The sequence below is a fragment of the Rana temporaria genome, chromosome 2 (assembly GCF_905171775.1).
Source record: "Rana temporaria chromosome 2, aRanTem1.1, whole genome shotgun sequence".
In the NCBI taxonomy this organism is placed as follows: Eukaryota; Metazoa; Chordata; class Amphibia; order Anura; family Ranidae; genus Rana; species Rana temporaria.
In genome coordinates this window covers 168180212-168193247 of record NC_053490.1, presented here as the reverse complement: position 1 = coordinate 168193247, position 13036 = coordinate 168180212, and the positions used below count along the sequence as shown (strand labels likewise).

General features: G+C 38.9%; 1 protein-coding gene across 3 annotated transcripts in view; it reads left to right on the top strand.

Annotated features, from left to right (window-relative positions):
• KLF12 (Kruppel like factor 12) overlaps window positions 1–13036 on the top strand; it is a 285076-nt gene that overhangs the window by 139564 nt on the left and 132476 nt on the right. For 2 of the 3 annotated variants that reach the window (XM_040341374.1, XM_040341373.1), the window contains exon 2: window positions 12118–12205. In XM_040341374.1, the coding sequence (XP_040197308.1) occupies window positions 12140–12205 (66 nt within the window). In that variant the 5' untranslated portion in view covers window positions 12118–12139. The remainder of the gene's footprint in view (window positions 1–12117; window positions 12206–13036) is intronic. The other variant, XM_040341375.1, reaches the window with a different exon arrangement.

The window sequence follows — 13036 nt, the reverse complement described above, 5'->3', positions numbered from 1 at the left end:
TATATATATATATATATATATATATAATGTGTTTTTTTAGCAGACACCCTAGGGAATAAAATGGCGGTCATTGCAACTTATTATCTCGCACTGTATTTGCGCAATAATTTTTCAAACGCCTTTTTTGGGGGAAAAAACGGTTTCATGAATTAAAAAATTCAGTACTTAAAAATCTCCATAGGCATCGCTTATTTTTTTTTTTTACAGGTTACCAGTTTAGAGTTAGAGAAGGTCTAGTGCTAGAATTGTTGCTGGCGCTCTAACGCACGCGGCGATACCTCACATGTGTAGTTTGAACGCCGTTTACATATGTGGGCGGGACTTACGTGTGTAAGTTTTGAGGGCTGTATATATATATATATATATATATATATATATATATATAATGTGTTTTTTTAGCAGACACCCTAGGGAATAAAATGGCGGTCATTGCAACTTATTATCTCGCACTGTATTTGCGCAATAATTTTTCAAACGCCTTTTTTGGGGGAAAAAACGGTTTCATGAATTAAAAAATTCAGTACTTAAAAATCTCCATAGGCATCGCTTATTTTTTTTTTTTACAGGTTACCAGTTTAGAGTTAGAGAAGGTCTAGTGCTAGAATTGTTGCTGGCGCTCTAACGCACGCGGCGATACCTCACATGTGTAGTTTGAACGCCGTTTACATATGTGGGCGGGACTTACGTGTGTGTTCGCTTCTGAGCGTGAGCTACTGGGGATAGGGGCGTTTAGGCTGCAGGCTTCTTTCAGATATCCCCACTGAAAATCCAGGACGTCATATGACGTCCTTGGGCGGGAAGTGGTTGAAAATGTCAAATCTGCTAAGAGCTTCATTTTAGAGATAAAAATTGTAATTGCAGAGAATTTGCCCCAAATTTGGTGGAATCCTTAAGCATACAGAACTAACTTATCAAAAAAATTATTGCAAGAACCTTGGTGTGTCTAATTTTATAGGTTTGTGCTAGGAACATTAGATTGTAAGATTATCTGTTAGATTGTAAACTTTCACAAGAAGGGCCTTCCTTAACCCTCTTATCTTGTATTGTATTGTATTGTAACTGTAGTGTCTCCCTTATATTGTAAATCCCTATGCAAACTGTTTACGCTATATACATCCTGTTTAACCGCTTGATGACCAGCCACTGTCATTATACTGTGGCAGGTTGGCTCGTTCCAGCAAATAGCCATAGCTGTACATCAGTCCACTTTTAACAGCTATAGCAGGCTTGCCGGCTGTACTACGGGGGAGCTGATGCATGTGGCCAACGGCGGCAATGTCCGGCGGCCACCAGTGATCACTCCGCAGAGAGCCAGGGCGCGGATCTATTAATGTAAACCGATCCCCGTTCTGACCAGGAAGTGATCGTCTGTTCCTAGTGATTAGGAACAGCGATCTCTCTACTTCCTGTCAGTTCCCTCCACCCACAGTTACAAACACCTCCCAGGGAACACATTTAACTCCTTGATCGCCCCCTTGTGTTAACACTCTTCTCTGCCAGTGACATTTATACAGTAATCAGTGCAGTTTTATAGCGCTGGTCGCTGTATAAATGTCACTGGTCCCCAAAAAAGTGTCAAAAGTGTCAGATCTGCCTGCCACAATGTCGCAGTCACTGATCAACGCCATTACTAATAAAACAAAATTATAATAAAAATTCCATAAATCTATCCCCTATTTTGTAAACGCTATAACTTTTGCGCAAACCAATCAATATACGCAATTATTTTTTGTAGAAGAATACATATTGGGCTAAACTGATTTTTTTTTGGTGGGGGGGGGGTATATATATTAAAAAAATTGCAGAGGTGATCAAATACGACCAAAGAAAAGCTCCATTTGTGGGGGAAAAAAGGACAGAAATTTTGCTTGGGTACAGCGTCGCACGACCGTGCAATTTGTTAATTAAAGCAATGCGGTGCCGTATCACAAAAAATTGCCTGGTCCTTAAGGGGGAAAATCTTCCATGGCTGAAGTAGTTAAATGATTATAATAATACATGTGAAGTAATTTTTTTTTCTTACCACCTCTTGGGCAGCACAAAATACTTCTTTTCCGTGTAAAGTCCTTGTAAAACCTCCTTCAAAATGTAATTCACCAAAACTGTGAGAAGTGATTAAGGTGGGTGCCCTGTGTCACTTTTATCAGACACCGGGGGCCCTGCTCTGCTGGTATGCAGCTACATAGCCCTTTGTCTTCATTCTAGACATTGTAGACTGGTATATCTGTCACAGTTTCAAGGTTGGAACTAGGTATAGTAATCAGGAGTGGCAGTAAGTAGAAGGGTTGTCGGCCATGACCACAACAGTGATTTCCTAAACGTACATTGGAGTGCAGCCTTGTAATTCGTGCAGCTACAGTAGGGTGACATCTCCGGATTTAATTCTCTGCGGGCCATTAAAGTAGTGGACTTTTTTTTTGCACCCTGCAATGCATACTAGCACATTATGTTAAATGTCCCTTAAAAGAAATCCCTTCCAGCGCCAAGCTGTCTTCACTGCAAGCGCTTCCATCTTCACCCATCTTTCTTTCCGGGTTCAGACTCCAGCTGCGTGACTGTCCGGAGCCATGATTCCATCACTCCCTTGCCTGGGCGCAGGGGCCGCAGTTTACAGCACAGGGCTCTGAAGGAATGGCCCAGGTGGGCGTTTCTTTAGAACGCATGCATGAGTGATGTCACTGCCTGTGTATGTACAGTAACTATCTCCCAAATGGTGCACGTTTAGGAGATATTTACACTACCTATAGGTAAGCCTTATAGGCTTGCCTATAGGTAAAAGTCAGAGATAGGAGTTTACTCCCACTTTAAGTGTTGTTGCTCTGTTATTCTGCATCAGATTAAGATTTAAGTAGTGAAGTGTTCTTTCAATTAAAAAAAAAATCTTTGGTTTGTTTCGTTTTTTTTTTTTTAAGTGGGCTTTAGTTGCACTTTAAAATTTCCACATTATATTTTCATGTGTAATTGTTTTTAGAGAACTATTTTTAATGATGTTTAGTTCCCTCCCTTATGTCATTGGAAAATATGCTTCTATGCAAGACTTGCTGAGCTTGCTGACTCCTAATGATACAGAAAAAAGAAGGGAGATTCATCTGGGTGGATTCTCTGTCTGTAGTAAGAAATGCAGTTGTTAATGAGGTCTTTCGAATCGGGGGATTGGGGAGGATGAATCACTAAAGCAGAAGTGTGTGAGCGAAGTGTTTTGCCTCCCACCCCTGTCATTTTAGTTTGGTTCTTGGAGAAAACCGTTGTTCTGTGAAATACATGAAAACTAAATATGACCTAAGTTTATTTTAATGTTTTATATTATAGTAATGTTTGCTAGCATGGCCACATAAACTTCCCAGGCTGACAGTTTTCTTGTATATATATTTCTACCTTGCGCTCCCCCAAACCCTTTAATGCCTATTATTATAGAGAGTTAATGTGAGCTGCTCTCATAAACACAAATGTTTTATAAAGATTAATTGTATTTTAGGTGTGCTATGAGCCTAGACAGTAATTTCAATAAACATTTAACAGCAACATTATTCACATTTCCAGAAACCACAGGCTAATAAAGATTTATATGTCTGCGAATACACAGATACAGTGGACATTGCAGGATGATGGCTCTCTGATTATGTTTCATTAAGTACCACAACTTTGTCCATTGGACTTGGTGGACATTTATATTACAAGGTGCAGTGATTGCGTAATCTGATGGATGACTAGTGCTAATTTTTTTAAATTCAATACTGAAAATGATGTATCTGTAAAGGTAATGTCTAGGGATTGGTTTATCGTGCTGGAGGGTTATCTTGCATACAAGACTTGGCCAATGGACAAATCTCACTTGGGACATCACCCATAGGATCAATAGATACCTCCCTGATGTATAATGAGCTATGAATGGAGTTTATAGAGATAAATTTGAATGAAGATCGTTTACATAATTTATTCGCTTTGGGAAATGTGTGGTTAGCCACACGATAATAGCATACCAGTAGATAGATGTCTGGTTTGAGGCTGATAACAGCGTTTGCAGGCAAGTATTGAATTCTTTCAAAGAAGTACTGACACAGACATACCTGTCCATTGCTTTTCCATTGCACATTCGTTTTATGGTGCATTCATGATGACTAATTTATCCCATAATAGCCCCCAATGGGACAGACCTATGTAAAGACTTTTTAAATGACAGTGAACCTTGTTTGTCAAGTGTCACTGACTAGATAACCATAGTAAATCAAGTCAACTATAAACTGTTTCTTTTTTTGTCAGTTATTCAAGCAAACATCTTATTAAGATTTGGGCTCTAAATGGCTTTACAAATAAGCTTATAACCATTGCCTTTTTTTGCAATATAATAGTGTTTTGTTTTACTACACACTGGGGTTGATTTACTAAAATTGAAGAGTGCAGACTTCATACTAATGACAGAGGGCCAGATCCACAAAGAAATTACGCCGGCGTATCTATTGATACGCCACGTAATTTCTAAGATCCCCCGTTGTATCTTTGTTTTGTATCTACAAAACAAGATACGACTGAATGAGGGCTTGATCAGACTTACGTACGTCTTAGTACGCCGTCGGATCTTAGGTGCATAGTTACGTTGGCCACTAGGTGGCGCTTCCGTTGATTTCCACGTAGAGAATATGCAAATGAGCTTTATACGGCGAACCACAAATATACGTCCGGACGGCGCATTTTTTGGCGTAACGTTACCACTGCTATATGAGGCGTAGCCAATGTTAAGTATGGATGTCGGGCCAGCGTCAAATTTTCCGTTGTGTACGTCGTTTGCGTAAAACGTTCGCGAATAGGGCTTTGCATAGAATGACGTTCACGTCAAAAGCATTGGCTTGTTGCGGGTTAATTTGGAGCATGCGCACTGGGATACCCCCACTCAGAAAAAACGTCATTTACGTTGGGTCAAGACGTATTAACATAAAACACGCCCACAACTTAGCCATTTGAATTGTGCACCCTTACGCTGACACAGTTACACTACGCCGCCGTAACTTACGGCGCAAGTTCTTTCAGGATACGGAAAATACGCTGAAAGTTACGGCGGCGTAGTGTATCTGAGATACGCTACGCCAGACGGAAAAATGCGCGGAGGTATGTGGATCTGGCCCAGACTCTTTATGATTTTTCCATTGTGATCGAGGACTCGACAGGGTTGTGCCCTTGGAGCCCCTGCCCATTATGGTGCAGGACTCTAGTCTTTTTGAGGGCCTGCAGGTTGGCGCCCTTAAAAAAAAATTCATTCTATGCTGATGACACTCTTCTATGCTTACAATATGCAAAATCCTCCTTGCGGTCCACACTCGGGGTCTTTGAGTTTGGACGGTATTCGAGTTTTTGGATTACCTGGACTAAATCGGTCCTCTTCTTGCATATCAAAATGCAAAAGTACAAACACTTGAGTAAATATCCATTCAATAATTCAAACAGAGCAAAATAAATATGGATCCTATTATATATGCATAGCAGCAGCCTCCAGGGGTGAAAATATTGCTTAAAATCCGAAGCAAGCCTGCAATGCAACCAGCAAACATTGTGTGTAGATGGGGTGGTAAACCCAAATGGTGTATAGCAGCCTTGATTACATCTGCATGGATATATATGTAGGGCCCAAAGGAAAGCATAGAGAGGCAGAAAGGTAACCATACACCCATTTACTGGAAACCTTATAGGTTAGCGTTTATCGTGATCTTGCAAATGTGCATCAATACAGTAGATCTGTAGGGCCAGGAAAAAATATATTGCTATGAGCAGCCCTTCTGCTCTTTGTATGTGCAGCATCCAGCTTTTTTTTAACCACTTGCCAACCGCCCCATAGCAGATTTACTGCTACTGGGCAGGTGCGCTGTGCAGAATCCTGTATATATGCGCGATTCTGCACTTCGGGGTTATGGGCATGGGTTCGCGTTTTTTTTTTTAATTGTTGGTCATTCTTTGTTTCTAGCACAAAAAAAAAATGCAGAGGTGATCTAATACCACCAAAAGAAAACTGTATTTGTGGGGGGGGGGGAATACATTTTATTTGGGTACAGTGTCATACGACCGCACAATTGTCAGTTAAAGTAAAACAGTGCCGTATAGCAAAAAATGTCAGAAAGGGGGATAAACCTTTTAGACTGCAAATCCTTTGGGTCCAAAACACACTGTGCAGATGTATGAACTTTAGTTTTTTTGGCTGGATCCTAATGTCTAGGTTGCTATATTATGGTCTCAGTGGAAAAAAAAATACCTAAGAAGATACATGAGCCCTCCTAATTTTATTTGTATCTGCTACCATGTTCATTTTTATTGTGCTAAACTGACTGCTTGTAGTGACTCATGCTTCACTAATGGCTAATGCTTCATAATGAGTCGTTCAGCTACATTCCTGTATATATTAATTAGCTCTGTCTAAAAAAAAAATAACCATCTTACCTGTCCACAGCAGATGAACAGCCCTAACCAATTCTGGAGGGACTAGAATAGCCATTTGTAATGTTAAATAATACAACACACTGATTATGTGCGTTGTAAAAAAATAAATGCTTGTTTTCATCTCTTTTCTTTTTTAGAATTGGGAAATCAACAGTTAAGTTGCACATTTACTAAATGGCTACAAAGTAATAAATGCCACATTAACCTCTAATCATATTCTAACAGTTCATTAAACCCGCCTTTGGTGAATTGTTCCTTGAGTCTTCTTTTTTTTCTTAATTCTTTCCACAAAAGGTAGGATAATCTGTGTGCTATCTAGCTTTGGTGTCCTCTGGGACACACCGCAGCTCTTGCTCATCCTTCTTTGTCTGCAAACTAGTCAGCCGTAGGGAAGTTTTATTACGGTATACCCATGATCTTGCAGTAAAACTTCACTGCACTTCCTAAATCACAAATAAAAAATGGGCAATGATCACAGACGCTGTAATGTTTGTGGGTTTGAAAACTTGTTTTAGTTTGGACAAACCGCTCTGCCTGGGGATTCTAGGCTCTTCCCTGTTACTTATATTAAATTAAATTGAGGCAGCTGCTGTAATATTTTATTTTTTAGTAATGGGGAGGAAATTCTGGTGCAGATACCTTCCTAATAGGGTTTCCAGTAGGTACAAGACACATGCATTTAAACATGCCAGCAATCAATAAAAACTGAAATATTGGTACAGAAATGCAACAAAAATTGCATTGCATGAAAGACAAAAAGTACTGTAATGCCGCGTGCACATGACCGTTTTTTCTGGTTGTCAAAAATTTCATTTTAATGGTCTAGATAAAACAACGTTTTTTTCAACCCGATCGTTAAAGCCTTGCCTACACACGATCGTGAAAAAAAAATGCTCTAGCAAAGCGCGGTGACGTACAACACATACGACGGCACTATAAAGGGGAAGTTCCATTCGGATGGCACCACCCTTTGAGCTGCTTTTGCTGATTTGGTGTTAGTAAAAGACGATTTGCGCTTTTCAGTCTGTTACAGCGTGATGAATGTGCTTACTCCATTACGAACGCTAGTTTTACCAGAACGAGGGCTCTCGTATCATAACTTGCTTCTGAGCATGCACGGTTTTTTCACGTCATTAAAGCCCACACACGACCATTTTTTACAACGTTAAAAACGTCATGAAAAATTAGAGCATGTTCGAAATTTTTAATGCCCATTTTTTACATTGTGAAAAATGCGCTGGAGCCCACACACAATCGTTTTTAATGACATAAAAAAAACATTATCATTTTACAACTGGAAAAACGGTCGTGTGTACGCGGCATTACACTTGCAGATGGCTGCACTTGTTTTTTTAAGTCATTGTGCATAGAGACTTATTTTGCAAAAACCCTAACTGTAAGTTGCTAAAGCATTGTGTATTATAAAAAAAATCCATATATCCTTTTTTAATATATAAAGTACATGTTTTCATAATTTTTTTAGTCCGCTGTTGCATCTCAGTGTTGCTTATATCCTTCAGTCTCAGCCATTTTCAACGTGTTTTCAACCATTTTCTGTCTAGATGCATGCACACCAGCACATGGCATATCTTAGGGTAGGTTTCCTGACGGTGACAAGAGTGGACCATGTCTGTGATGAAATGGTCATTTGTAGTCTTGATTGGAAAGCTAGGTGACAATGCAAGGTCACAATTCAGTTGGGTGACAGTTTTCACCCTATTACAGAAAGTGCCTAAAGAAGAATCGTTATGGCAAGATCACCAGATTGTATTTAACTGAAAGCTCTGCAGATTTAAAATATTGAAAATAACTTTTGAAATGACATTAACATAATAAAATGTATTTTATTTTACATCATGCAAATTAATTTCTAAGGGTTAATGTGGCATAAGGGATAAAGGGTTTCATATTCTAATTAATGTTGATTGAGAGAGTTTAGTTCCACTTTAACTTTTTTAATCCTTATGCTGCTAGCACTAGTGCATAGATAGGAAGGTATATTTTTTTATATATATATAGGGCCAGATTCACGATGGACTTACGACGGCGTATCTCCACGTACGCCGTCGTAAGTCCGAATCCGAGCCGTCGTATCTATGCGCCTGATTCATAGAATCAGTTGTGCATAGATTTGGGCAAGATACGAGCGGCGTAATTATCCTACGCCGTTGTATCTTGGGGTGCATATTTACTCTGGCCGCTAGGCGGCGCTTCCGTTGATTTCCGCGTTGAATATGTAAATTGGGTAGATACGCCGATTCACGAACGTACTTGCGCCCGCTACGCCGTTTACATTAGGCTTACGTCCGGCGTAAAGTTACCCCTGCTATATGAGGCGCAGCCAATGCAAAGTGGACGTCGGCACAAGCGTATCTTCTTACGTCGTTTACGCAAGTCGTACGTGAATAGGGCTGTGCGTAGGTTACGTTCACGTCACAGGCATTGAGCCAGCGTAACTTAGGGAAAAATTTGACGTGATACTGAGCATGCGCGCGCATGCGCCGTTGTTTAAGCGCGTCATTTACGTGGGGTCACAATTGATTTACATACAACACGCCCACCTCTTCCACATTTGAATTAGGCGGGCTTACGCCAGCCAATTTACGCTACGCCGCCGCAACTTACGGAGCAAGTGCTTTGTGAATACTGCACTTGCCCGTCTAAGTTGCGGAGGCATAGCGTAAATAGGATACGCTACGCCGGAAGAAAGATACGCGCACCTACGTGAATCTAGCCCATATTATTTATATTTCTCAATAAATAAAGAGTGAAGTCATGGATGGTTTTGGGTGCGTTAAATTTAAATATTTCAAATTAATTAAATAATGTTTTTCATATTATGGGGCTCGGATATAGTTAAGTACTGTGATATGTAAGAAGATGAAATCAAATTTCTATAGTAGCCACTATGATTTCAATTTAGAATAATGTTCTGTTTTCAAAGAATAATTTGATTTTGATAGGAGTTATTATTTTCGTGTTGCCTTTTCTTCATTAAATAATATGATATCTGTGTTATGGAGTATTAGTTGGTACTAGGGCTATGTATAAAGCCAGTTCAATGTTGTCATAGTCAGCATCATGCTTTTGCAACTGAGTTGTGAATATTTTTAGCTGTGGAGTACAATTGGATGATGATGTGGATCAAGGGCATGTTTCTTTTTCTTTACCCTTTCATATACAGTAGCTGCATGCTTACCACCCGATAATTTCCCTCTATTAATTTTAGAATTAAATATTTGTGAAATTATTATTTTGTATAGCAGCTGGTACATTTATCAGATAAAATTACAAAAATTGATTTGCTTCCTCATTTGAAATCATTTATACATTTTTAAAGCAAACCAATAAATGGAAATCCCCCATACCAGTTAGATTCCTTTTGTGTGTTTGGTTCTAGTCAAATCTATATCTGTACCAACAATGGAACATACATTGAAATGACAAAACTCAGGGGGTAAAATGTCATGACACTTGAGACGCCTAGATATGAGGACAACTGAAGGCCACTTCTGAACCAACAACCAAAACAAATTGATCAGTTCCCAAAAGCTTGCCTGCCATGGCCCCAGTTGCATGGACTATGAAGAATTAGGATGCAGAAATAGTTGGCTAAACTAGTGCTTTTTTTCACCATTAATTTTACATACTGTAGGTCATAGGTGCTCAACCTGTGGCCCTCCAGCTGTTTCGGAACTAGAAGTCCTATCGTGCCTCTGCCTTTGGAAGTCATGCTTTTAACTGTCAGCAGGTTGCAATGCATAATGGGACTTGTAGTTCCGCAACAGCTGGAGAGCCACATGTTGAGCACCCATGCTGTGGAAGGATGACCTTGTGTTGCCATTTCAAGTTCTGCATGTAGTATCTATCAAAATAATTGTTTTTTTATACAGTTTATAATTCTCTATTGCCAAAATAAACGTTAAACCCACCTGTGCATCAAATGTTTACTCCCTTGCAGAGCAAAGATGCTAGCAGACACGTAAGAACTTGCTTTTCCACCATGCTGTTGTTCTATCTTTTCGCTGCTATATAATAACTGTGTCCCTCGAATAGTGATGATGCACTTCAAAGCAGGATTTGAATATATGAAGGAAGGGTGACAAATATATATTTTGCCCGATTTTTTTGGAGAACAGAATCACTTTGTTATGACTGGCTTTGCCTGGTGATACTTGGATGTATAGGAATTGGAAATACAATAGCAACTTGAGAGAAAAAGGGTTCCAATAGTTAAATATCCATTTTAAATTAAAGAAAAACACTGATTTTATAACCAGGATTTATGTGTTTGTGAATTGAACATTTTCATGATCTTAAGTAACCAGCGTGGTTAAAATAACTCATTCATTTTAGTGAGTTGACTCTGAATTGAGAAAATGCCAAGCGGGTAATCAATTTATCACTGACAGGAAAGGTGCACTGGGTAGGACAATTTACAAAGCAAATCTCTCAGCAGAGGAAATTGATTTGGGTACTTTCCAGCTTAGAGTAAAATACTGTATACTAAGTTGCCTTCAGTACTTTATTTTAAAAAAAAAAGAAAGAAATGTAATTTAAAGACCTGTAGACAGCTGGAAAGGGTGTGCAAAATGTAATATTTAAAGCAGAATAAAAATACTTGAAAACAGATTAGCTTGATGAGGTTCAGCTAAAAATGAAATGTCCCATATAATTCTTAATTGAAGAAGCAGAGTACAGGCCCCAGTGCCAGAATATTAGGTGAGATAGTGTCTGAAGCAGGTCAAGTACCTGATATTCAGCCAAACTTCACAGTGCGGCATTGTCACATTTTGAAGGATATTAACTTCCTGCTAAGACGTGATCTGATTCTAGCAGAAATGCAGTGTAATTCCTGGGCTTTGTCACTCTGTTTTATGGATCATTGACTGTGTTGCAACAAATATTCTACAATCTTCCATTTACTACAACTATAGACTGAATGTTTGGGATGGAGAGAATAACAGAATGATAACAGAATTCCTTCCAAGGGTGTAAAGAGAGGCCCATCAATTAAAACAAACTTTTCAAAGAATTTACCCAAAAGTATGCATTTTGTTAGAGCTAAGCTACTAAACTAGCGCTAAGTGATAGTAATAATCTTGCAAATTGCTGATGAAGCGCAGCCCCAAGAGATCCAATAACTTGGGGACTACAGAATGTCTGTATTGAGGCACCCACCAGCACATCCCACAATGCCCTATATAGCCTTGGCAACCTACTGAGAATGCATTACTTGATGTCGTTAATTATCCTCACTGCATATGCATAGAAGTTCCTTACGGCAAGAAGTCTTGTTTTTCAGAACACCTTGCTGCAGCAGACTGTAACTGGTACCAACTGGCACCTAGAGGTGCCAGTTTTTCAGCTACAAGATTAGTAGCTTAAAGCTGAACTCCAGGCAAATATATAAAAAAAAAAAACAAGTCAGGTATTATTGATTTAAATGTATATTTAACAGCAACTATACTAATTATCTAAATCACACTTATTTACACAATTTATTCAGCTAGGTGCTCATCTTCCATCTCATTATTTTTTTATTTGTTTTATTATAAATACAGCCAAGTGTATATGCAAATGTAAATGTATGTTGGAAAAAATCTTTCTTCTCACTTGTGTTATGAAATGCAAGTTTTATCTATGCTTGCTTAATTCTAAAGTTGGCTAAAATTAATTTTTTTTCTCTTTTAGAACAGAAGTCTGTAAAAGCAGAATGTTAATGCTGGACGGGATGCCGGCAGCCAGAGTCAAGACAGAGTTACTGGAAACTGAGCAAGTGGTAAGCAGACCTGCTGGTTAAAGTTAAAGAGTTTGAAAAAATATATTTTGTGCAGTCCCTAAATTCTGAAGAGGAGGGTTTTTAGGGATCCTCTAAAAGCAAAACAGAGTAAGAGATAGTCGGACAGATTGGGGTAGGGAGTTCCATAGGATAGGAAAGGCTCGGGAAAAGTCCTGGAAGTGAGCGTGGGAGGAGATGGCAAGGGAAGTAGAGAGCAGGAAGTCTTGGGAGAAGCGAAGAGAATGATTTAGTTGGTATTTTGAGACTAGATTGGGAGCAGAGTTGCGGAAGGCTTTTCAAGAAGTTGTTAATATTTTAAATTGAATTTGTTGAGTGAGTGGAAGCCATTGACAGAGAATATACTTTATAGTATAAGAAAACTAGAAAAAAAAAAAAAGGTTCACCAGATTGTGCAGATCATTTAATTAACAAAGTATGATAAAAAAGTAATGCACTTTAATATTCACAATATAAACGGGTCCATCATGAAAGCTCTCTCCATATATCGTTATGTCTAGAGGGAATCGAGAAAATTCCATATGGACAGAAGGCAATTGGTTGCAAAGATCAGTTCCAATTCCACTAATTACAGTGTGACAGACCAAAAGATCACTTGGCCTTTTGACGCGTTCTGGCTTATCTACACAATAAGAAATATAAGTGAACACACCAAACAAACGTTATAGTACACCTGTTCAATGGCAATACAAGATTAACATACATTTTGAACAAAAAATACACAAACTTACAATTCCTGAACTATATATAGACTAGCTAACCGGCAAAGTATGGTACAAATTTCATATAGTAGACAGATATTATCATTTTCCT